A 27,638-nucleotide genomic window follows, 5' to 3' on the forward strand; every position below is an offset into this window, starting at 1 on the left:
ATAATCCCTTGTCTGTACAAACAGAATATTTGTAATGGCTCTGGTTTACACATCATTTTGCTGTGTGTAGTTACACATATTTTTCTAATCTGAAGTTACATGCTAAAATCTTTTCAAGAAGAAAAGTAGACTTTCTATTATTTTCCTGCTATCAAATAAGCATTTTTCTCTTCTCATTCCATCAACAGTCTCACTTCCAACCATTTTCTTTAGAGAGTTTCCCTTTCAAGCAAAGGCTATTAAACATGAACATCTTTTTAGTATTGATAAGAATAACTGTGGTGCCTTCCCTGTCCTGAATCAAAACTGTAAATAGTCAAGAAAAGGAAGTTTCCTCTTTCTCAGCTCTTTTCCCTGTTAGGAATCCAAGCTGCCTTTGAGCAGCTGCTGTTCTGGGTGGTGCCCACACCTTAGCAGTGCAGCTCTGCAGGGTGTGCCAGGTACAGCATCCGCAGCATCTGCTGCCTTGGCTTCTGCTGGAGAGCATTGAAATGCTGGGGGATTTTTTTCTCTTTCTTCCCCTTAACTTTTAAAGGGATTTTTAAATCATATTATTTAAATTCGAGTAGAAATTCTTTCACTTGGGAAATGTGTAATTCAAACCTTTTAGCTCAGCTTTTAAAAGCATTATTGTATGTTTTTGTAGAAAATCTAGCTTTAGCAGTAGAGATCTGTTAATTTAGGGTAATTTCTTCCTGTCTCTTGTGTATTTTGTTTTCAAACCCATATCATCGACTTAGTAGTCATATCTCAATGTAACCAAATTCTTCCTCTGGTTGGGGGCTCTGATGAGTAGCCTGAATATTGCATATTGATTACTCATGGATCACTTTATGTGTGAACTCCTTTTTTTTACTTTCTGATGCTGCAGAAGATCCATTATCTTTTATAAAGGGTTGAGTGCAGTTAATAGAAAAAAATGGTATATGGAATTATTGTTCTTTTTATTCTCTCAAGAAAAAGGATAGCTGATGTTTGTTCAGTTAGAAAAAATGAAACTATGGATTTAGGAAGCTTATAAGACATTTTGAGAAAGTGCTTATCTACTGACCTTGTATGAGACATGTCTGCCAGAAAAATTAGATTCATATGACACTAAAAGTATAGATTTTATATAGTATAGAACTGCTTTTCCTCATCACACAACCATAAAAATTGGCTGCAAAGTAGCATCAGTTTTCTGCAATAGGAGTTTGCTAATCCTTCTTTCACCAGAACCAGATTTCATGTAGTTACAAAACAGATTTAACTGAAAGCCTGAACTTAATTTTTCACAAGGACTGCATCAGTATTCAAATAAACTTGTTCAACAATATTACATCTATTTTGTTTAATACCTTCCTCTTGCCTATTCTATTGTACTAGAAATAAAATATGTCAGGAAATTGGTGGTAGGCTTAGGAAGATAATAAATTGAGTGGCAGATACAGATATCTCAATCTGAATGTGGCACATTTTCCTGATGCCATTTACTTTTCATTTATATATGTAAGTATATATATATGTATATATAAATATATAAGAAGTATATTCCTTTACATAATTATTTCCATACATTTCCATATTCATTTCCCTGTACAAGTCAGAATTACCTCAGTGTCAGAGCAGTAGATTGCAGCAGTTCTATTTATCCAAAGGTAAAATTAAGTCTGTCCATTTGGGTTGTTCCTATGGAACACTTTGTAAGTGAAATAATAATTTGTGGGAAAGTGCTATGAGGTTTAATGGACTCATCTGGATAATGGGACAGCAAGTTCTTTGGGGACACAAAGCCAGGAGGAGGCTGAGCTAAGCCAAGGGGCTGTGCTGCCATCCTGGAGGACCTGGAGGGATTGGAGAAACAGGCTGACAGGAACCTCATGGAGTTCAGCAAAGGGAACTGCAAAATCCTGCACCTGGAGGAAAAGCCATGAGCCAGCAACGTGCTCTGGGAAGGGAAAGGTGACCTGGGCTGTGTTAGGCAGGGTGCTGCCAGCAGGTCAAGGGAGGTGGCCCAGGGGCAGAATTTATAATGTAGTTTGACTGTTTTCATGGCAATTTTTAATTTTTTAGTGAATATTGCAGCATGAAATTCTAGCTAGGTTGCCAGATGAATTATTTTAATCGACCTTTGTAGCTTTACCCTAACCCTAACCACTTACTATGTAATTAGCAAATGGCTGCTACTGATAGGTTTATCCTGATTTTTATCATTCTTTTATTTTTGCAAATGTGTTAACTACAGCTTCTCATAGCTTAGTTTCTACAGTTCATCTGACTTGACGTAAAGACCAGTAAGTACAACATAGCAAAAGTAGGGAATAAAACAGATGACATTTTGGTGTATGTTTGCATGGTTCTTTAAAGTGTCCTTCCATTGTGCTTTCATTCAGTGCTGGAAGATCTCAAAAACAAAAAAAATCAGAGAACTCTGTAAGATCTCTGAGTGATAATCACATGATAGAGAAATATAAATTTCAAACGTAAGTAGCCATCACTTCTGAAGAGCAGCAGTTGTAGCCATATCTTTGGCAAGGATAAGCCCATGTCAGTATAAATTATGGAGTGTATTTCTAGCTCAGTTTATTTGCAAAGGGAGAATTATTTTCAATTCTAGAAAATGATGTTGTAGAGTTAATTGGCATGGATAGCAGATTTAATTTTATTAACATTTGCTTGTGTGGTTCTTAATATTGTTCTGTTCTGCCTTTGGGATAAAAAGCATGCCAACCCCCCCCCCCAAAAAAAAAAAACTACTGTAGTTTAAATATTAGTAACTTAAGAAACTTAAATACTTTGTATTCTTATGCAATAGTCTACTAATCAACATTTATATATCACAGCTAAAATTAAATTAAATTAGATTGAAACTAAATTACAAGGTCCTGAGTAAATTGGATTTGGTAATTTACTACTGAGTCAATCTGCAACTGATGTCATAATTTAGATTTGCCTCTTATGTGAGAATGATGCCAAGAATTATTCTTCCCTTTGCAGTTTCAATTTGTGAGCGTGAAGAATAATGATCATGCTTGAAGTACAAAACTAGTAACTGGCCAGATGTTAATAATGAATTTGTAAAGATGCCATTGCAGGTCTGTCAGCTCATCTTTTCTTGAACTTGAGAGACAAAGCTGGGACTCGGTGACTCTCAAGAATGCTCAAAGTAAGAGGTGTCTTATGGCTTGTGTACATAAACCAGACAGGATCCAAGATGAAGGAGAAATGTTGCAGATGGCATATTTAGCTGTATTTATAATCACTGGGTTTTTATGCCTTGAACGCTGTCTTGAGAGCTTTAAGGAATTTTGGTTTTTGACCACTGACCTGTTTATCATTTGTCACCCTAAATTCTGACAACTGGCTTGCTTCCAGAATGTGTGGGAAATAATTTTTATAGCAGGTATTTGAGGATGAGGTCCATATCAACTTTTTTCCATTTTAGTTAGCTTTCAAAGTGTATATTTCATTTTTTGAGTCCTAGAAAAAGGGATGGTTTAACATGATTTCCTACTCTCAGACATAAATCAGGAGACTGTTTTATTACATAATAGTGTGGCTTGCATAAATGCATTCCATTTATGAAACCTCTTACATATTTAGGGAAATTTCATAATATGCCATATTACTGTGAGTTGTTCTTCCCAGCTGGAACAACGGCCTTGGGCATGAAGCCACACAGTTGGGCAAAATAATGGCACCATTTTATAGCTTGATAATGGCACCATTAGCACAAGATATTATCATATCACCTTTTTATGGATACTTATACTTTAAACCAAGCTCAGTTATATGACATAAGTGCAGCATTGGAACAGACTTCAAAAAATAAAGGTGCAATTTTTCTTTCAACAAGTTAAATATTGTAACGTTTATGTAGCTATTATCTTTATTCTTTATAAAACAGTGAGCTTCTCCTTTGGATGTCTAATAGAAAAATATATATAAACCCAGCAATTTTGCATCTGAAATAGGTACTCAGGTGTAAGGTGTTTCTTGACCCATCAAGTGAGACTTTTACTCCCAAACAGATGGATGAGAGCTCTGCTCTTGGCCAAATTGATGCAGTTTCTCATTCTTCCAGTCTGATGGAGCTGCTAGTGCTTTGGAGATTATACAAAGTGCAGATTAAAAAAGTTAATTTTAAGTGTTCCAGAACTGAGATTTTTAACTCTAGTCTCAGTTTGTAATTGTTGATCTGCTAACAGACTGCAGCCTCATCTTTGAGCTCAGGCTTTGCTCCTCAAAGCAAATATCCAATTATGATTAAAATGTGCAAGACCTACTCTCAGAAAATCAGCCTTTTATGACAGTCCAATCCACGGCAGTAAAGATTTCTGAGGGATTTTCTGTTCTTTAGTAGATCATTTTTGCCTATGGATGAACTACAAGTACTTAGACATAATAATATTTAGTAGGATAAAAATGTGAAACTGGGAATATCAGTTATCTGTGGAAAACACATTAGGTTTTGAATATTTTAAGGAGTGGATTGTGCAATTTTATTACAATTTATTCAAATATATTTCTTATCTGTTCAAAGTTTGGATCCCAAACATGTTAATTGTTTTCAAATACTTGATCTTGGAATTTGTCAGCAGTTTGAGTTTTAAGTAGGAAACACATTCATGCTAAATTATGTTGAAAAAATTATGGAAAATTATTAAGATTTTCCCTCAATTTGGGAGCTTCAATTGCCTTTCACTTCCATTGAAATTCTTACATTTCATACCCAACATCTTTAAAGGGTGTTCAGATGAAATATTGGTTTAATGACTTCACCCATGAAACAGATCAAAACCTATCAACCTTCAATAAAGAAGAGGTTGACCTGAAATTGCCCTGGAGTTCTGGTATCTTTGATTCCTATCAGGCTTTTAAATTGTGGCACAACAAATATTTGGTGACCTTGAAAAGTCACTAAAACTTATGGATAGAATTTCACTAGATAAGATGTAAAGGAAAATAAGGAGAATTTCTTCATTTGGTAGGAAAAAGGCAGCAGGAATGTTTATGGTAGAGACTTGATTGAATATTGGCATTAAGATTTTTAATCACAGTAAAGAAAAAGTTAATAAATAGTAAAAAATTAATAATGTAAATACTATAGCAGACACGAGTTTGTATTTACTATAGTTCTTAGTGAAAAGGTTGGGAAAACAGATTTTTTTGGTAATACATTCATTAAGCTTCAATTTCAGAACACTTAAAATCTCTCAGCTGCTTAATTTTGGAAGGATATTAAGCAGATTTGAACAATTGGTTTTGGTTTTTTTTTAAGACCAAGATTGGAAATGTAGCAATTAAGAATGAATAAACTTTTTTTTTTTTGAAAGATCATTTAAAAACTGTAATAACTGTGACTTATTATTGTATTATCTCACACAGTGGTTGAGGCTGGAAGGAAGCTCTGGAAGATGCAATGAATGTTTTTTCCAAAGATGGAATCATTGAGTAGATAACACTTCCCAGTGCAGTTCTTCAGGCCAATAATGAAAAGGCAGAGAAGTCCTCTTCACCAACTATAAGCATTAGACTCGTGATACTGTAATAGTGTGTTGCAGTAAATATGTAGCTTATATTACATCACAGTATTTGTCATCATTACCAGAGTCAGGGCATTTATCTCAGGAACTTTCGGTGTAGCAAACTTGAGTGTCTGTCAGTTGCTACCGTTTTTCTTTCCTTGTGATATAAACAGACATTTGCATAATGTATTTTATGCTTTAAAATTAAGAAAAAGCATAATAATCTCTGGTACAATACATTGAACTAGGTAGCATTTGTTATTTCAAGTAAGCATTTTTAGGCTTGCCAGCCTTGGAACAATGGAGAGGAAATTAAATCTTTCAGAAATCCTTTTTCTGTCTTTTCTTCTCTTACTGACACAGAAGCCTAATAACTTGTACCAACACCCGTGAGATGGGAAATAATCATGCTTATTTTGAAATCACAGAGTGACTGGAGTTGGAAAGGACCATCTGGAGATTGTCTGACCTCTCAAAGCAGGGTCAGCTGGAGCAAGTTGTCCAGGGCCTTGTTGAGTCAGGTTTTGAATATCTCCAAGGATTGAGGATCAATACCCAACCTGTCTGAGCAGCCTGCTGCAATCTTCGATCCTCCTTGCAGTAAAACATATTTCTTATGTTTAAATGGAGTTTCCTGCTTTTCAATTTGAATGGGTTTAGGTTGAAGTTTAAAAAGACAATTGGTACATAAACCACTTTTAGCTTAGTGTTTTTTACAAATAGATTACTGAGAATGATTTGTATTGAAAGAGTTTTGCAGTATAGAATACCTCATTTGTGGAAATCACTTGTAACCCTTGAATATAGTTGTGTGGTTTCCTTGTACTGTTTCCCACCAGGCTAAGTCAAGATTCAGTAAACACCATAAATTAGCATTAAGCCCTCTACAGATGCATAAAATAATTGCAAAAACCCCTTACTTGCAGCTAGAAACCAATTAAGCGTTCGTTCTCAGAAATAATAAATATACAAATCTATATTTTTTTATATGTAAGTTCTTGTTTCAGTGAAAACCATGAGTGTATTCTCATTTGAAAAAGGGGTGTTAGAATGGTCTGGGGAATTTCTGTAATCATTTAGGAGAAAAAAAAACCCCTTCTTTTTGACTGTAGTCATAGCATTTAGTTGAAGACATCTTTCTGCTGTATTTTTGTCCCAGAAAACGTACTGAAAATCTTTCCTGGAATACTCTGAGGACGTTTCTTACAAATGACTGTTGGCAAGATAGATACCTTTAAAATCTTTATGTGGGAAGTTCACCCTGCAGGGAGTAAAGAGTATGATTTTAATTTCTTAACTTCACTTTTCCAACACCTTCCTGCACTTGGAGCCAGATAGTCTGAATTGTCTTTTAAAGTATTTGTTCCTCTGTGCCCTGCACATAGCTCTCCTAAAAAAGTCTGGTCAGGCTTATAGAGTGAAATAATTGGAGTTTGTCAAATATGATGATTTTGTGGGAAAATTTTTGGAGAAAAATTGTTTTAGTTTCTAAAACTTTGCAGAAAAAATATTTCAGGGTTAAACCAAGTGGTCACTTACTTTTTTGTTTTGTTTTTAAGCAGAACCTTTTTACTTTTTTTCAAATTTTAGGAAAGTAATTCTTCCTGTAAAGGCTTATCAAAACTATTTTGTGGTTTTTTGGGCCAGCTCAGCCAGTTTTTGAAAACTGGTAGCTATGGGAGAAAACAGAGACCTCAAATTTCCTAGCTCTCTGCAGAACAGCCCATATTTTGTTTGAAATTTTGTCTAAAATTATTGTGAATAATTGATGCTTTTATAAGTAATTTCTTCTGTTTCCTTTGGTGATATCTGATAACAGGGGCACTTTTTTATGTGTTTTTCCCTCGGCTGGTATATTTTGGGATCATCTCCCTTGTTATCTTGTTAAAAAAATCTTTTGGACACTGTTTTCAGCATCAATCTTTGAGCCCACAGCTGTCCACGCAGGACATGCAGAGCTACGCTCTATAGCTTTTATTTTTTAGGAAACAAAGTTTTTGTTAGACGATTTCCTTGAATTTGCCAGTTTGCACTCAGAAATGTTTCCTTAGTTAAAAGAATAAATATTTTTTCTGAGGCATAGAGGAAGGCTGGAAGATACCTGATCTTTACTAGACTTACTCTTGTAAATCAATTTCTTACTTATTGCCTTACTCCCCTGCCATATAGATTCAGAACAGCAAATGAGGTTTTTCAGAATTCCAAAGTAAAGGTCTGTATAACAGAAACTGAGTTTATCTTTCTGAGTGTGAGTTTTTTGCACGTAGGATCTTTGCCCTGACTCATATACTTGTTTTTCCAGAAGATGATATTCACTATTTTGAGATCACATTCATCTATGCAGATACCCTCTCTCTCTTCCTACTCAAATGAAAAAAGAAATCTTGATAGCTGAACAATCACCCCCAAAAGCAGATCTTAACATTTCTGCCCTAAGCTGGTATGAAGTATTTAACATGAGAAAGTGTTATGTTTGCCCAATTATCCCATCATAAAAAGGCCAAACAATAATAAAAGTAGTAACAATTTTAATTATATAGTTTAGAAAATATATGAACAAGGGATAATTTGGTTCAAATAATAGCACATAAGCAAAAACAACCGTGGAGTACGGAGGGCAGGGTTCTTGACCCTTGCCACCTCACGTACAAGCTTGCCAAGTGAAGTCACCCCTTATATGCCATGTGTCAATGCCATCTCCTCCCATTTTTGGTTCGTCACTTTTCTGTCTCCGCCTTCATTGCCACCTTTACCACTCATGCGCCACCACTGGGTTTGGTGGTCGCACAAGTCTTTGGGGGTCGTCACTGATGAAGGCCCTGTAGTCTTCTTCGTTGTCCTTTAATTCACCTTTGGGTTACACATGCGCACCAAGCCAATACAATGTAAGCCAAAACTAACATATCACTGCATCTACATATCAAAGCAATAAATCCCTTATAATTAGCATTTTCTTGGACCCAACCAGGTTCTTGGTCATTTTTAGCAACTGTATCTTCAGCTTCTTTCCTATGGTCCTTGAAAACATCTGCTGGGAAGAGGGTGGTGGAGCCCCTCCTTTCCCTCTCTTCTTTGGCATTACTATTTTAAACTTATTTTATTATTTCCAGATATTAGTGACTGTATCAATATTGATTACTGTTTCAGTTTTTATCAGCACGAATCATACCTATTTATCACAAAAGGAAAAGGCACAACCCATGTCTTGACAGAGTGCAGGCCAGAATCACATTTATGTAGGGCTCTTGAAATTATTTTAAATTTTTCTCTGAAGGCATGAAGTGCTCTAGCTGCAAAAGTGTTTATTTTCTTTGGATTTTGATTTTGTTAAAGCTGTTCAACAGACAAATTGTTATTGTGGATTTGCACAAGCCTGATTAAACAGAGCTTCTTAAATTATGCTGGAAAATCCAGTTTTTAAAAAGTGAAAATAAAAAGTACACTCAGTGCTGAGAACTTTAAATATTTGTTTTCTTTTCAACAATAGGGCCTGTATGAATTAAAATAAATCTGAAGCTCCTTACTGCTTGTCCATGAGCTCGTTCTGAGCTTTGCAGGCAGCTTCCAGATCACAGTTCTAGGTGGTACATTCATACATTTCACTCTTATTTCTACGCTTCAGTTTCAAAACTTTTGGTACAAATGCTGTAGTTTCCTAGGAATGACTGTTGCCAGTTTCCGTCAGTGTAGTCCAGCATGTCATTGCCAAAAAGGCGGCATGGGCTTGTTTCTCGGAAAACAGTTTCAGCTGAGCAGGCCCTGCTCTTTGATTTCACAGCATTCTGAGTCCTCCTGAAACCCAGTTACCTATCCACCTTTCCCAGCCTAATTCCTGCAAGTTGTTAAAAAGGTTTCTGCCATTTCCATTACACATTTCTCTGCACATTTTTACAAATACTCTTCTGACTGTGACAGCATATCCTCAGTGATATGTCAGTGATCCATCATCCTGACTCTACAGAATGTACTATGGGGGTGAGTGAAGTCTCAAGCTGACAGTTGTATCTGCTTTTTTTTTTTTCTGAAATTTCTTACAGCTTGAACTATAATAGCAGTTTCAAGTGATCAATAAAAGTTAAATGCGAGTAAAATTAACATAACAAAATTGAATCACAATTTATTCTGTTAATCCTCACAATTTATATTTTGTAAAACTCTGAGTTCTCAATTTCTGCATTTTGATCACCTCTTCAAGGAGGAACATAGAACTCATTTTCTTGCTTATATGTTATATAGTTTCTTTCTTGGTATGCTGCATGCTTCTTAGGTTAGCCAACCACTTCTCCTTCATTTGAAGGAATTAATATTTTCACATTAGTGTGGTCTCTTGTTCTTTCAGCAGAAAATCTGTTAGGATATTCTTGCCCCTTGTATAGATAAGTAAACATCATGCCTTACATCAAAACCCCCCACACTTCTCCTCCATGGAATAAACTTTCAATACATAGAGTTTAATCTGTCTTGAGTTTTTTCCTCATACTTTTTTATGTTGGCTCTTCTAAATTATATCAGTTATTATGTGTCCTCTCTGTTCTCATGCACATGTAAATGCCACTCCCTTGCCCTTTGCATACTTTGATTTTCTTTTCTATGAGATGTGGATCTTCAGTAAAAGATTGAGGTAATAATAGAGCTGAAGACCACTTTCTCTGTGGAGTTCAATGAGATTTTGGTGTCTTCCATTGTCATAATTTCTCAATGATGATCAAAAAGATTCGCTTGGGTACACACAGTCTTGAAAATGCTTACCTGACTTCTCTTTTGGCTGGTCTTTCATGAGAGGCTGGACTAAGCATTTCCATTTCTTGTCTTAGTATTCTGCACTGAAATTCTGTTTCTCTGAAGCCAAAAGGAAGTCAGTAGGTATTTACCACTGATAGTAATGTAATCAGCACTCACCTGTGGAGAAAAACAGAGACTTTAAAAAAATTTTATCTGTGTTCTATCACAGAGCTGTTCATAGGATGAACAAAATTCAGGTATGCGTGCTGTGGGTAACTGCTGGAATGCAGATTCCTTTGTCTTTTCAGAAGTAATTGCATTAAATATGCAGTGACTTCTACTCTCATTGTAGCAGTGCTATGTACATCAAGGAATTAGAGCCTCTGTCTTTCATGGCCTTATCAAAAGGTGAGGAGGAGAACAAGAAAAAAACATCAATGAATTACTCTGCTGACTGAGACTGCTGCTTTTTGGTTGTTTTAGACATTAGAGAGGGGAATCACCAAGCGCCACGCAAAAGATCAGAAGGTGTAATTTCTACAAAGTGGTATTATATACATAAATCTTCTGAAAGACAGATACCTCTGGGATATCGTAGGCCAGAGACTCCTGTGTAATCCATTACCCATGCCGATATAAACCTTTGATTTGTGGGTTTAAACCTGAGGCTGAGTAACCTCATAAATATGCTAATCCACAGTAATCAAGAAAAGTGCCATTGCAAATACAAAATTTTTTATTTCACAGCTCCAACAGCTTTATAGCATGCTCTACATTTATAACAATAAACTTTGGGAAATTACTCTCTTCATGTTTAAGAAAATGCTTTGCCCTTTTCTTGTCATCTCACAATGGGTTTTGCATACATTATTTTGAATGGCATGATCTTTATGCAAAATTCAGGGCATGTTTTGCCTTCTCTAACCAAGTATTTGATTTCTAAAATGAACAAAACATTGCATAAGTTTTAACAATTCAGCTTTTGTAGCCTTATAAAAATTTTATTATCATTTTTATTAGGCTGGAGACCAGCCAGTTGGTTAACTGGTATATTGTCTAGCAAAACCAGCTCTACTGTAGATGTAAGAAATAAAAAACTTAGAGAAATTTGAAAAAAGAAATCTTATTGTTTTAGCAGCACATTTTCCATCTCTGATATATATATGTTTCTACACATACACATGAATGTTAAGTGCCATGAACATCATTTTAAGTTCTGCAGTCATTCAAATAGCTCAATGTAAAGTTACTAATTTATTTAGAAAAGGTGAAAAATGTCTTGCATGCAGGACATTTTTCTGTTGACAAACTTCAGAATGAAAGGACGAGTGGAATCTGCACCTTGGGAGTTTCAGATTGAACATTAGAAAAAATTCGTTGTATTAGCAATGATGTGTTGAAACAAATTTTCTGGACTGGCCACGGAATGTTCTCTCTTGGAGGTTTACCAAACTTACCCTGGAAAGGGCACTGCTGGCCTGACCTGGTGCTGGCAGTAGCCTGGCTTTGAGTGGGAAGCTGAACAACCTCAGTTTGTGATGTTCCTGCCCATCCCCGTTTCTGTGACTCTGGGATGATCAGAGATCATTCCGTAACAGGTGCAGCTTTCCTAATGGGAAACTCCTTAATTTATCAAGTCATAATAAGATGTCAGAAGAAGGCATACCAAGAAGGCTGAAACCTGAGGTTGAAAGGAAAATTCAATTCTACCAAGTGACAAAAATGGCTTTTCCTTAATGTAGCTTGACAAACAAAACCATATTGTCATGCAATGCTTCTCTTTGTAGTAGAATTTAATCATTCAGCTCTGCCTGACAAATTCTCTCACCTCATTCCCTTCACTTCTGTTTCTAATTTTTCTTCCTGTCCATTTAATCTAGACAGGCTTTTAAAAATCAGAGTTTTGAAAGATGTTGTCTAGAAATCTGCTGTTTCACACAGTTTGTAGGATAACTCAATCCTGCAAAGATTTATGTCTAAAATAACTTTCCAGTACTATAGGTCTTTGTGCCAATTACTTTCAATCTTTTTTTAAATTTAAGTTTGAAGCATGTAATTTGTCTCTTGTCTATGTCTCTTAATTTTCTTCCATTCTTTCATTGACTTCAATATTCAATATTTCAATTTCTTAATAATGTCCATATGAATCATTATGAAAATGCTTTGCATGCTGAGTAAAACTGTAAGTTAAATAACAGTTCCCTCCCCCACATTCTCTCCTTCACTTCCTGGAGTTTATTATTGTTGGGTTTTTCTGTGTGATACATGTTTCTTCATACGTGTACACAAGCACAGAATTGAATAAAGAAGTGGAATATGCATATTGAATTTAATAGATAAAGTGCCTATTAGGTAGGAAAAAAAGTTCAGCTGTTATAACCTTATTTAGGAGTGTCTTTCATCTTACTTGAATACAAAACTAGATTGTCTTTCAGCCTCTTATGACTCTGAATAGTGGAAATAATATCCTGTAATTATTACATTTTTTGAGAAATGAAAGGGTATAAATTTTGATAATGTAATGTGTGCCAGCATAAGAGACAGGGCTGCAGCATGCAGAGATAATCTGAGGAAGCTGTTTATCAAATCTTGATGTGAAGTCTGAATTTCTTTGTTATCTTTCATTTTCTGTTTATGTTATCAGTATGAAAGTTTTGTTATCACTAAATCTTATCATCTGGGAGGACTGTTTGTCAACATCAGACTGAATTCTTTACAGGCATTAACACAGCAGAAGGAAGTAGGATTCTGCAGCAGCCACTTAGCTTCATATTGCTTCTGAGATCTTTTAATCCCAACAATAAATATTACTTTTGCCTATTTTATCATTACACTGTTTTACAGAAATACCCAGTGAGTATTTACAAAGCATGGGAGAAATTTATCTCACCTAATATTATTTATATTCTAAGTTTGACATTAGGTCTATAATCTAAACTAATCACAGAATCCCAGTGTTGTTAGTGGAGAGAAATGGCAGCTCCATAGGGCAATTCCTTCCAATTTATGAGAGTTCCACATCTATTTTAGAGTCACTCACCTATGAAGTGCCTTCCTATCTCTGCTGATGATTGTTAGCTAGCTGACTAATTTAGATGAGGTTCACACATGGGACGAGATCAGATACACTCCACATGGGAAAATTCAGATACATTTCAAAATTTATTGCCAGTATATGGAATAAATGTGTGGTATTTTTAGCCAGAAAGAGTTTAATGTTTCTCTTATTTAGACATAATTATTTAGATGTAATATGTTCTCTTGGAATTTCTGTTTTCCAAGGGAAAAGAAAAGATATTTTATGTTTTGCCTGTTACATATTTCTATTAGGAAATGGACAATTTCCTGCCATCCATCTGTCAATTTTGCAGGCCACTCTTCGTGGTTGAAGTCCAATGGGAAGGAAGAGTCAGAACCATTTTTACTCTTTCTGAAGATATCCCAGAATATAATTGTACTTATAATTGTATTTATATTTAAATGAAGAAATCAGAGTATCCCTTCATTTGTAACTACTGGTTATTCGGTAGTCATGTATTCACTGAGTTTGAAGATATCCATTCCCCACCCCAAAATTATTGTGTAATACTTTAAAGACATTATAATGTCTTTAAAACAGTTTATACTTGGGTCTTTGCAGTCCTGTTTTTGCCGAGTAGATGGCTAAACTTCACTTTGTGCAATGAAACGTAAATGTAGAGTTTATGTGTTTAAATTTTCTAGCACCCTCATTCCATATTGTTACAGTGTTTGGTCTTCTACATTTTCCTTTGAAAAAAAGTTTTGTGTATACACAAAAAAACCATTTTTGTGTATACATAAAAATGTAGTGATCTACACAAATATTCTCCTCAGCTGACTTTCATATATTTTATCTGAAGTTGTCTCAGTAAGAAAGTGTCCATCAAAAAAGTATGAACAGTGTTGGACACCAAAATGTCAGCCTTTATGTTCAGTCAGTATCCATTTCTTTTGCTTCAGTACATACCTAGCACGAGTGTGGGAGGGTATAATAGTTTTATCCAAGAAGAAATTAAATTATGGTTTTCATGATACTGAAGGAAGTAATAATTCTGCAGGGTTTAAGTCTGCATAATCAACACAGGGCAGGCAGTTTAGTTTGGGTTATGTCTGACCTTATTGCATTATGTTTCCAGGTTTAATAATTAGACCTTCTATCAGAGTTTTGCCATGTATTTATTTTAGTTTCTCTTATTTGTTCATTTTTAATTTGTTAACAGTGGAAGATGGAGAAAGTGTATTAACGGAAATATTTGTTCATGGTGTGAGAGCCTGAGCAGATAGGAGTTTGCTTTAGTGGGTAATGTCATGAAATGGAGCACAGATTATAATTGCTTTTTGTATACATTATTGGAATGTATGGCACATTTTGTGGATTAGGTTCCTGTTTTCTGCAAATGTGCAATTTGGATTTAGTGCCTAGGTTTCCTTTTCCTTTTGCACAATTGGTAGTGTTAGAGTTGTGGAGATGGCTTCTTGACACCTATATCTTTAAACTAAAACACAAAGTTCTAAGGGCAGGCTAGCTATTTCCATATGAAAGTTCTTCCTGAGTTAGACTTTCAAGATTGTCTCATTTTTGTTGTGGAACAGATCTTGACCTATTGTTCTGTAGGACTCTATTGCTGCTAGATGTGATAGTCAAGGTAAAGATGAACTGGAGCAATGGGAAAAAATGAATCCATTCCTGCAGGCATTAACTTCTGAAGGCCGGAAAAATCTTTGTTCAGAAATTGTTCCTCTTTCAACAGACCTGTTCCATCCATCATTATTCAGTGTAAAGTGTATTTCCTATATCAGGTGTGTAACCAAAACATGAAAAGTTAAGAAATACCTGAAACATTGATCGCAGTGCATCCTTGTGTCGGTGCTCTCTGGCATATTCTGCTGCTTACCTCACTTTTGAATCCTTAATTGCTATAAAGGATTTGCCAGCAATCACAATGCCTTGTCTTCCAATTTGGCCAGTATTGTTAAAAAAGTTTTTTTGCTCGCTTTTTTAAAAAAATTGAGGTGAAACTTTCCTGGTATGATTGTGATCAGATTGCTGGGTTTGATTGCAGCCTGGAGTTGTTTCCAGACTCACAGGGGGCCGTTAAGGAATTCTGACGCCTCAAATGAAAATAATTGTAGCAATGCAAAATACTCCTTCAACAAAGAGAATTTCAGGTCACAAAAGGTGAATTCTATCAAAACTGGCATGTTTTTTTCTCCTTCTGCTAGTTCATCACCTAAAGTATGGTACTTGTAAAAAACATAATGGAAACACCAGGAGTGAATTTGAGTACTAAATAGAATTTGAAGTAAATCCAGACAGCATTTAAAATATAAAAAATTAATTTGTAAAGCATTCATTTTTGTTCCAAGTGTGCTTAAACAATTGTTTATGCTTGGGATGCGCTTTATATTGGGCCAAAGACTTCTTTTCTCAGATGTTAACTTTCAGGTAATTGATCTGTTTAGCTGTGTTTGGCTGGCACAAGACACAGTAAAACTATTATTACCAAAATTTACATTATAGCTTTGGTCTAAAATAAAAATCAAATAAAACAATTTTTAAAAAATGAAATTCTTTGGTATCATGAATTATCATTTCAAAAGTTCACAAGTAAGCTGTGAAAGGGATTCAGAGTAATTTGGTGTAATTACTAGTCAAGATCAGATCTTAAATGCACCAGGATTTCTAAACCCAACAATTATTTGAAAAGAGCGTAAATATAGTTAGATAAACACTTTGTACAATTCAAAGTAGAAGATTCTCTGTATCTTTAGTTTGATAATTATAGATTGAAAAACTGAGCAAGACAGGGATATTTGTAGATATAACATAAATATTAAATACTGCTCTTAACATTAGCAAAAATTACTTACAAAAATAATTATACCCTGTATTGCATGCAAGTGTGAATGTCTGTATGCTGTCTTAGAGATAATTCTTAAATATTCACAAAAATTACAGCAAGGAGCTGAACTAATGCACGTTCTGGTGAGGCTATAAAATTGTAGCCCAAAAGAATATTTATTACTTTGTCTTTAAAGTAATTTGCTTTGAAACTGTTTTATTATGCACTGGATTTATCTTTTATAAAAATTAAATTAACATATACATTAATTTTAATATTATACAATTAAAATATTTTAAATACATTAATTTTAAGCTCTATGTTGTTTGTCTTCTCTAAAACCTCATTTCAGTGTTTTTATTAAAATGGAAGATGGTGTTGGTTAAAACAGTTGACTATAAACAAGACAATTTATAACAATATGATTTCCTAATATTTTTTGTATTATTTTTATTCTTCCTAGTAAGTAAGTAAGTAAGATATTTCTATTAAGTTTACTTCAGTGAAAGTACTATATTCCATTGTTTGTGTTTTGATACCAGCGAGGATATGGGAATTAGTTGCTCATCTCAATTTATCATAAATGCAGGTGTGTGCAGACTAGACTGAAATTACACTTGAAAGTAATCATCCATGGAGCCATAAAGCCCTCGCCTAAAAAGAGCTGTTGAGTCTGGAAATGTTGTAATTTACTTCTGTTTTATTTGCAGATTGCCTTCTCACAGCACAATACTATCATGGATCTGGTGCAGTTCTTTGTCACCTTCTTCAGGTAAATTGCTTTTTTTGTCTTCTGACTGAAATCCTGATGACTCTTTGCCATCAAACTAGTATCTTAACCAGTTTCTGAATCTTGAGAAATGCCTGAAATGAGAGCTTCAAACTTTGCACCAGTGGAGGGGCAGCTGCTGGAATCTTGCATTATATAATTGTGTATTTCATATTCAGTGGTACAGTTCTCACACTTCATGAAGATTAGCTGGGTTTGTACCATATATTACAGTTATTAGGAAAAGCCAGCTAAACTCTAATTCATGCGTGTGACTTTTCTATAAACACTTTTATGGAATTATTTAAAATGATGGCTCTGTTCAATAGCTTGTTATTTTTAATAAAACACAGCATGTCACTACTAATGCTTTCATGTGTCAGAGATTGACTGTGAAAGGCAGTGGCTGATGCCTGAGATTTGGTTGTGGCAGCAATGCGAGGATGGGCTTCAACTGCAAATGAACAACTATTCTAGAATGTGAACAAAACTCCACTGAAAGGCTTCTTAAACATTCAGCTATCTTATAAAATGTCACAAACTTGAATATACACAGATTAGTTACAGTGCTTTGAAATCTTGCTGTGGAGATATTTCCCAATAACCATGAAGTGTACACAAAATGTGAACAGTGACAGACAGGTCTGTTCATCAGACTTTCTGTATTTTTAGGCCAAAACTTCATTTCACAAGTTCGCAGTATGTCTTCTCTGTTGACTTCAATCACTGTGGTCTGAGGAACTGTACCTGAAGAATCAGACTCTTAAATACTGTGAATGGTCCAAATCCTGTTATTTCTGTTGCCAAAAAGGGCACGGAAATGAACAGAGCCTGAAGTTTTCTATACCCAGGGCATTGGCTAATGGGGAGGAGTTTAGTAGGTGATACAAAATATCCCAATTCTCTCCTTTTTCACCACAAACAGAGCAATAAAATGCTGATTGCCTAAAGGTCAGCCTAGTGGTGTTTGGGTGTTTGGTTTTTGGGTTTTTTTTTGTGTGTGTGTTTTGCAGTTTTATTCTCTTTTTCTCATGGGGAGACAGCAAGTTCTATAACTTCTGATGATTATGCAAATGTTTAGTTTACAAACCATATAGAAGAAAGCAAAGTCTGTGCAAATACAACAGACCAGAGGATCCTGTGGCGAATAGCAGAGGTGAACTAGGAGCAGTTTGTTGGTGCTCTGTGCCCTGGTGCAGCCCTAGAAAAGGTGAACTGAAGGCTCTTTGGTGGTGCAGCCATCTCCGTGGGTACATGGAATTGTCTCTCCAAGTGTGATGGTCTGTCTCATCCAGTTTGTTCTGGGTAAATGCACAGATAGGATGTCAACAGTTTGCAGACTAAAAGAATAATTTTAATAAGGGTTTGTTTGTCTCTTGTTTTGTGTGGGTTTGAGTTTGTTTGTTTGTGGGGTTTGTTTGCTGAATGGGAATTAGGTGTATTGTGACTGTGGCAAATCATGGTGGTAGCAATAATAATAACCCAGGCCATGTTTGCTAAGATTGTTGATAGAGAAAATAATTGTGTTTAAAGACAATTTGAATGTACTTGATAACAAAACATGCTTCAACATGCTTTGATAAACCTGCCTTTGTATTTCTCCCATCCAGTATTACATTTCTATTTCTGAGGTTGTGACAAAATGCTGTTCACCCTGCCTGGCCAGAGCAGCAAATAGACCCGTTTGACAATAACTGCTATTCAACAACCAGGCAAAAGTATAGTTTAAAACTGTTCCTTTGTAGGTTTTGTGTTCCAGACTGAGACATGAAATGAACATTTTACTGCATCAAAACAGGCATTTTTAGAACTGTCCTGTTGTATCAAGATGAACTGTTTTAAAAACATTGTTGTGTAAGGAATTTATTTAAAACTATACATAATAAAGCACAAAATGTATGATTTTGATGAAATTAATGCTTGATCTACCAAGATATTGATATTGTATGTTCTAGAACAAAAACAGTCTAGAATAAGATAAATAGAAGTTATATTGAAAAAAATAAGCAGAATATTCTTGAAACTGTAGTGCTTCAGACTGTGATACACATTGTTAAAAACCTCCACCCTATTTAATTTCATTCTTTTTCTGCTGGAATGTTTTGTTTCAGCTACTGGTTCAGTGGCCTTTCTCTAAGAATAAAAATGCAATATGAGTAGTAACAGATTCCAAACTGTCTTAAAGAGAGTGTGGCATCTGTGTTGCTGTGCTGAGTGCCTTGAAGACTTTTAGCCATCATACAAATTGAGAAATCTGAGACTTCTTTTCTTTCCACCTTCTTTGAAGAAGTACAGATCTCTCTGGAAAATTCCACAGGCAGTGAATGTGAATGATCTTTCTTGCACTAAGAAATGCAGTATGCACAGTTAAAGAAAGTATATTTCTGTATTACCTGGACCACTAAAACCCACAATATCCTAAAGCATGGCACTTTATAGTTTCAAATAAAGTTAGAGTTGAAACTTAGAGTTTCAACTAAGGGATATAGAAATTTGCACTGTTTACAAGTCTTACATGAATATATGGATTTAGCTAAATAGGTGCTAGGACATTTCAGACATTTCATAAGTAGCTTTATTTTACGAAAACATTACTTCTTTAGATGACATCTAACATCCATGATTATTGATTGTTCAATAATTTTTTGTTTTTCATTATCTTTGATTTGAGTTAATCCTAATTGGAGAGCTAAGAAACACTTGATTTTTATACCTGCTTTAAATAAAATTATAGCTGTGAATTTATAACAATACTCAAACAATTTCCAGATAATTATTTGTATTAAGAATTTGAAGCATAAGTTCTGGTAAGAAATGTGGTTAAATCTCATAATCAAAAACCAGGCAAGCATGAAATTGGTGCAGATGACAAAGGTTAGCTGTTAATATAATCGTGATAGGAAATGATAAGCAAGTGCCAGAACTACGTTTTTAAAGCCTTTTTCAAATGCATTGTACCAACTATTAACTCATCAGGCATGTTCTCTGAGCTCCCTGAACTATTACTTCTCTTGCCTCTGGTACTTTGGGTGAAGCTGATTGACTGAATAGAATATTTTGGTCACTTTTCTAACATATCTCCATAGTGTCATAAATTACAGAATCTCCAGGTTTTATTAAGTAGAGCAATATTGATATGGACTCACTGAAATTTGAAAATCCTTCTTTTGTGTGTGCTTTAAGAAATTCCATGAGAAAATACGGTCATTTAGGATCAGGGGTGCATTCCTTCTGTTAAATCTTTCTGTGAGCAGTGTGAGAGAAAACAATATACAAAATATACCCAGTGCTTATTGCAGAAGGAGAGGAAGGGGATTTTGGTAAAGATGAGCATGAGCTACAACAGGAATTGCAGCAGATGCTGAAGAACCAGATTTATTAAGTCCACATGTAGGACTGTGTGCTGCTGCCTGCAATGGGAGGGGGTGGCTGCATTTCAGCAGTGTCAGAGCTCCTGGGAGCTGCAGTGCTTGAATCCACACCCTGGGGGTGAGTTTGCAGTGGGAGAATCCTGCTCTTTACCAGCACCCTTTGGTCTGTGTGCCTGCCTTCATGTTTTGTTCTTATTAGAATGAAGGAGGGTAAATTAGTGCTGGATTTTGGAGTGCTTATCTTTATGAGATCGAATATTGATCTCTGTGAGAAAGACAAAAACCATTGTGTCAGGATCAGATCACATCCACCATGGCTGGAATCTCAGAAAATCCAGAACTCATAAATTCAAATTAGACTATTTTATAGTAATATGAAAATCAAGTTATCATAGCAAAATGGATTTTACTTTTGAGGCTAGAATAAAATTGATTTTTACTTAGTGATGCATTAAAAGTTTTCACCTCACTTGGAAGCACAGAGCTGTTTGACTTCCCCTGGGAAAAGCACATCTGTACTATGGTGGGCAATTTGACTTGGGTTTCCTTTCTTTAAATGTTTGGTTTGAATTGTTGAATGTAGTTTTGTGTCTTCTGCTCTCTGAAGCACACAGAAACTTTGTCATCACTGTGGAGTTGTTTGGTGTGTTCATATTTCCAGAGAAGGCAGCCACTTGTTATTGGCCTGCAGGCAAAGGAGATTCCCCAGTACCACTGGATCAGTTGCTCTTCAAAACAAGGGATGAGTCACTTCATCTGTCAGTGAACAGAACTGTTATCCATTATTTTCTTCCTGGTTTTCATCTTTCTGTTTGTCCTTTGAGTCATTTGGAAGTGTGTATGAGTGCTCACCATATTTTGATTTCAACAGACACTGTTCCTCAAAACACAAATTAGTGGCTCACATATCTGAAGATGGCCTATGTGCCTGTGTATAAAACAGATATGGGCTTCTTCCTTCCTTAAAGTCAGTGCAGTTAAAGTTTGGAAGTCTCTCTTCCTTTATGTAGCAAATACAGTGAGAGGTGTTCTTTGTGCCTCCTGAAGCTCTCACATTTTCTCCTTCCAGGGATGTGTCTTTCTAGAGCTGCATTGGATTTTGTATCCTAAGAAGCATCACAGATGATTCATACTGTGTTTATGTTTTGATTCCCTACATTTTCTGATGTATTTTCTTAAATCCAGTTAGTCAGTTATTTTCTTAGACTTCAACAGCATCAGGGCTCACAGCAATTTTTCTTCTAGAGTGCTTAATCCTTCCTGGTCACTTTTTTATGAAACTCCAGTCCACTGTCCTTTAAGCAGAAGAACTAGAACTGTGACAAATGGACTTGAAATTTTGCTTTTGTCATTTTAATTCCAAAGAGAAGGAATTCAGTTTTCTTATGACATGTTCCAGTTGCAAAGTTAACTTCAGGAGTTTGCTCCCAGGTGTGAGGAATATGGTGAAGTGGGGTGAAAGCTGATGAAGGGAAACAATAACAAGAAATAAAGGAAGTAAAAGCATTAGTGTTTTCCTTCAGGCAGTGGTGTCACTGTCCATTACAGCAGGTGACAAGCAGCTTTGTCAAGCCCCGTGCCCGCCTGTCTCTGCAGGCGGGTTGGTGTGATGGGCTGGGCACTCAGTGACAGCCAAGAAATGAGCAATCTCCTCATGGCAGGGTAGAAATATTCCAGGTCCCCGTTCTCAGCTGAAATAAATCACAGTGAGAGAGAAAAGACAGTGCTAGACCGCGTGCTATGCTGTGAATTTCATACGTCCGAAAATATTAAATCTGATTATTCCTTTTTAGAAGAGACATCTTAAATCAAAGGAATTTATTTTCTGTATTGAAATATTAATGCAAATATTCCGGTAAAATTTCTTGGTACTAAATAAAGTCTTTTGTGTGGAAGGTTTTGAGGTCTTTCTAAATTATCTGTTCAATCCAAGGTAGGGATGGCTATGTTTTGTCAATAAGAAGCAAAATTATGGAATTAGACTCCAAAAGCTGTGAATTCCACAGCTATGAACTCTAAAAGCTACATTAAGAATTACACAGTAAAAACTAAACTACTTATATAATCTATCTAAAATTTTTAATCTGAATTTTTTGATCTAAATTTAATCCTCATATATGGCCCAATCATGTTCTATATCATAGTTGGTTTTCTATGTTTTCAAAAAATTTTTGGTGATATTTTAGGTAAACATTCACCACTTGGAAAATTATATTTCTTTCCTATGTTTTCAGTCTTTAGTAGCTGAAATTCTAGTATCGGGTTGAGGTTAATCAGAGGTTTTTATTCTTTATCCAGTTCAATTGCAGAATTTTTAGTGTTCTTCTTGAATGATGCTTCTTTGGCCTGGAAATCTAAAAATCCTTGCTCTGTCCTCAGGAAAACTGAATTTTAACAGGATTTTTAATAAGGAAAGTTATGACATTTTTGCACCTGCTCATTTTAGCATATTTGCCTCTTTGGAAAAAATATTGCAAAGGTTACAGATGGAAGGGAAGAGTTGTTTGGACTGTGTTAAACTTCTTCATTATATTTCAGTCTATCATGCTAAATTTGTCTAGAATTTCAGTGGAAAATACATATAAATTTTATTTATTATTTTTTCATATGCAATATCACTTTTTGAGAGAAATATGGAGCATTTGACCCATGAAGGACAAGCACATAAAATTATACGAAATATTAAAGTATTTTCCATAACTAAAGAATCATAATCATGCTTCGTGGGTGTGATATTCTATTTATTCAGTGGAGATTAATTTCATTTTACATGAGATCAGATACTCTTGGTTGTAAATTTTTTTATTTGTTACCTCAGAGAGGTGAAAGGAAGAACCACAGAGGGTAAAAGTTCACATCTAGAGCTTTATTGTGTAATATATTTCAGAGTCCTTTTACATGGTTCACTTTAATCTGATATTGGACTGGCAGATTAAATGGGAATGCTGATCTCTCAATAGCATCTTGGTGTACACTGCATCCATTTTCCCTTTTAAGTTGAATATAAAGGCTGTTTGTGTGATTGATCATTCATTCATACACTACTATAGCAGCTTGTGGTACATTTACCAGAAACCCACAGCCTTGTGGATGTATGCATGAATTATGTATGTAGGAAAATAGAAATCTAAAAAATGTATGTGTACTTCTTTTGTAGTTATTTTTTAATAATTATTTTATTGAATAAAGTTATTTAATGCTCCCCCCCATCCTCTATAACATTGTAGCACGTGTACATAATGAAAAAAATGCCAATACTTTTTTTCATAATAATTTTTCTGCTAATTGCAAATTCCCTGTTCAAACGTTTCTTTTTTCTTTACTCTCAAGAAGATTTTTGATGCTTCATTGCACAGGAAAGACCAATGAACCCAGGCTTTGCAAAGGCAGTTGTCAGAGATGATTTTAAACTGTTATAGGAGTTTATGCCTTGGGAGAAGAAGAATTAATTTGGTTTTCTGTATTGAATATATATTAATAAATTATTTAGCACAAAAATAGTAGCTATTCTGACTAATAAATTAATCCATATTATATTTATATTTCATTGCTCCTGCTTACTTTAAAATATAAATAATATAAAATGCAGTTGACACCATTGATACTTCAATCTCCCTTTTCCCATTATGCATTCAGAGCTTAAATTGTGAAGCTTTATTTATACCATTATTGAAGTCTTAGTTTGTCATTTTACTTCATTTTGCTCTTCTGACTGAAAATTATTTTCATCATATTTCTAATAGTAATTTTTAATGTGCTGCTCTGGAGACCCACAGCATTCTTTTGGTAGTATCATGGTTTTAACCATGACAAAGTAAAACAAATTCCATGTGGATGTTCTTTTCCATGCATTCTTACCAAATACAGTGTTAAATCTGGAAGGACCAGATTAGAAGGCAGATGTATATTTCTTATTAACTCTTAATCTGTTTTGTATAAGTTTGGTAGTTGTGAACGTGTGAAAAGAGAATTTTAAGGGAAGTTATGTGACTTTCATGAATCACTTTATGCAAGAGTTATTTCTGGGGATATATGGATTTTCAGGACTGCATCAAAAAATAACATTTTAATCAGTCATCTGGATAAGAAGAATTATCCGTGTAATTAGTTTCAAATGAACTTGAAACTTGTTGCTTAACTTGTGTGAATTCCATTTGAGACACAAATAAATACAAATTTGCATTTAAATGATTTTTGGTAATACTTTGAGTTTTAAATACCATCGTAGATACTTTACCTCATATTCAGGCATTTCTTTAACTCTGCAGTTTGGAAAGCAAGAATTCAGTGCCTGAACCCTTTGTGGCTTTTGGATTACAGGGTTCACATTTTCCTTGGGTTCCTTTAATTCAGAAAGAAGCTGTGGGGAAAAAGAATGGAATATAGATCTAGGCTGATGGAAAAAGCCCTGTCGTATTTAAGGCTGTGCAACAATGACATTTTGTACCTGAAGAGGGAAAAATTGCAGCTCTTGGCATTATCTGTTCCAGAAAATGGAGGCAGTGCATGGAGCTGCTGGTGCTGGTGGTGGTGTCATGACAAGCAGGAATAGGAAAAGGACATTCCCGAATCACCTGGATGGTGATGCTGGCTTTGTTGGCAATGCCTTTCACTGGCTGTGCCTCTCCCTGAGCAGGAATTCAGCACTCCTGGCTGAAATGTCTTGGCTCCACAGCCAGGATTCATTTCCCTGACCCCACACATTGTGCTACTATGAACTGTAATTTGCATATACTACTTCCTTGCTAGCCAAGACTACTTTTCCCTTAATCCTTATACAATTTAATTTGGAATTGTAACATTTAATTCCCAGAATCATTCTAAATTGCTAATCACTGAAATAGTCCTACTTATAATGATGTTTATAAAACTTTCTGATTCATAGCAATTTAATTAATCATTAAAAAATATACTGCTGTCATACACATCAGATTTCTAATATTATGTTTACAATGCTTTGTGCTTCAGATAATCCTGTTGAAATCTTTGGAGCCACTTGTCATGTGTACACCAGTTAACACAAGGATGGCTGAACCCAGCACATCATAATCATAAACACAATGTTCTTGTCAAGTACACTGAAAAAAATCAATTGCTGTGACAATAATTGCTATTTGAAGTCACGGTGCTAGAAAAATAATTGTTCAATTATTTTTATTTTAGAATTGTGCTTGCTTTATAAAATATCAATTAAAATGGGCTCTATTTGCCAATAAAAAGATAGTTAATAATGCGTTGGGAAAGCAGTTCTTAGAAAAACAGTTAATGTGATCTGTTGGGAAACTTTTGCAGTACTACCTTGAAGAGATTAACTTAGGTATGAGACTTGTTTTCTTTGCATATATCCACATTAAAAAGTTTCTTTGTCATTAGTTTGTTTTCCTGAATGTGTTAAATTGTACTTCATGTTTTTACTAGAAGAGAAGCAATAGAGTGTGGGGTCACTCTTTAGATTGCTAATTAGGGAATGGTACATTTTTGTGCCCATGTCAAAGAGAAATCAACAGGCAGAAGGTTGGTGAATACAGAAGGATATTTAATTACTGTCTCAGCTCAGCAAGACTCAGGTGACTGAGCAATAATTGCCTTGATGGCCCAAGTCCTATGTTCAAAAAGACTTGGGAGAAGCCTTTAAAAGATGTGCCAATATATATAGGTGGGCAGTAAATGAGTCTGCTATGCCCTTAACAAACTTGGTGAAAGGATTTTTGGGAGCTTCTCAATGTGTTGGTGAGCAGTGTGAACAAAGAGGTCATCCCTTGGGCAAGATGGTGCTGAGGACCTGACATCCACACTGAATGCTTTTTTTGTCTTGGAACTAGCTCTAGTTTAGTTCCATGGAGAGATGGAACTAAACTCCCTTTGGCTCTGGAGTGAACATTGCACATCTTCTAACTGAGCTCCAGGGCTGCTCCACAGGGGCGTTTAGGGGTTGTTTCAAAAGCCCATTCCAGATCCACACTAAGCCAGCCCTGCAGGAGTTTCTCTTGGGTCACAGGATGGGTCTGTCACATCCTGGAGCATGGGGGCAGGATGATGGCAGCTGGTAGAGCAGCCCTGACACCCTGTGCTGGCCCAGCTGTGCTGCTCCCAGCGTGGGCCCAACCAGGGATGCTGCCCCACGCTCAGCTTTGGGCTCTGCATTGCCTTGTCCCGTAAGAAGAGTAAATGTGACGGGTGCTCAAAGTACAATCTCACGTAATTTTTCATTTTGGTAGATTTAAAAGTATGCTAGATGACAGTTAAAGTTTTGTGAAAGTGTTTGCTTTCATTGGTTTGTGGAAATTTATTTGAATTATTGTGCAAATTACTGTCTTAAGTAAAATCATAAAACCAACAGTTATTCTCTTTGTATGTTAAACAATTAGAGAATGAAAAAAGAAATAACAAAGAATGGCACATTTTGTTTTGTTTTGTTTACCTTCCATTTACAGTATTGATTCTTAAAATATTTATGCTTAGTTCCTTTTACATCCCTGCAAAAATAAGTCAACTATTTCACTTTAACTAAAGTATTACTTTGATACAATATGTAATTTATAGGCATTAATGCATAATAAAAAAAAGGAATTCCATAGTGTAGTTATTATGCATTCATAGAGCTTAAGGCACAAATGTGTCATTAATTCATCTGGTCTAAACATGCTGATCATTACATTTCACAGAATTCCCCTTCTATTTATCCATGCAATTTAAATTTCTTTAAGGATATCCACACATTTTATTTCAGTTTGCCCAGACCAAGCAGCAACACATCCAATAATTCCCTTAACACTTTTTAGTTTGCCGCCTAAAGAATCACAGAGAAACTAATTTCTGAGTTATGGAAAACATTTTAGTTTCTTCAGCCAGGACTGCACTAAATATGCCTAAATGTGACCTCTGTAAGTCAAAAATTTGCTCTGTTGATTGCAAAAATAGTTATGCAGGCAGTAATTATTCCTCGCAATTTCCCTTCTCCTTGTTCTATTAAATCACAATTTCTTTTTCATATTGCCCAGAGCCCTTCTGGGCAGAGCATCTGCATAGCCCAGACCTCCCTGCTAGCCCTGGTGTTCTCCTGCAGCCTTTCCTTGGCCACTCTCCTCTGCTGGGCTGGACACAAACTCTGTTCAAGGCTTCTTCCTCTGCAGTTCATTGGTTCTCCAATTGTTGTCTCCAAAATCATGCTAGGACAATAACTTCCAATCAACCTGTAATCATTTTCCAGCATGCTTTTTTAGTGTTTCCTCCTGTTTTGTTTCACGTGGTTTGAAGGGGAAACTGTGCAAAGCTGTATCCTTGTCTTCTGGCACTTTTTGTTTGCTCTGGAGAGCACAAAATCTTAATTATACTTGGGCTGCTGTGGTTTTAAGAGTGTCTTGGAAATTGTCTGTTTGGGAGGATTTACATTGATAAATGCAGA

The 27,638-nt window shown here is 35.4% G+C and overlaps 1 protein-coding gene across 4 annotated transcripts in view; it reads left to right on the forward strand.

The window, feature by feature from the left end:
• The window catches only part of ATRNL1 (attractin like 1), a 438,168-nt gene that overhangs the window by 203,789 nt on the left and 206,741 nt on the right, over positions 1-27,638 (forward strand). For all 4 annotated transcript variants that reach the window (XM_074545284.1, XM_074545285.1, XM_074545287.1 and 1 more), the window contains exon 25: positions 16,804-16,865. In XM_074545284.1, the coding sequence (XP_074401385.1) occupies positions 16,804-16,865 (62 nt within the window). The remainder of the gene's footprint in view (positions 1-16,803; positions 16,866-27,638) is intronic.

The sequence above is a fragment of the Zonotrichia albicollis genome, chromosome 7 (assembly GCF_047830755.1).
Source record: "Zonotrichia albicollis isolate bZonAlb1 chromosome 7, bZonAlb1.hap1, whole genome shotgun sequence".
NCBI lineage: Eukaryota > Metazoa > Chordata > Aves > Passeriformes > Passerellidae > Zonotrichia > Zonotrichia albicollis.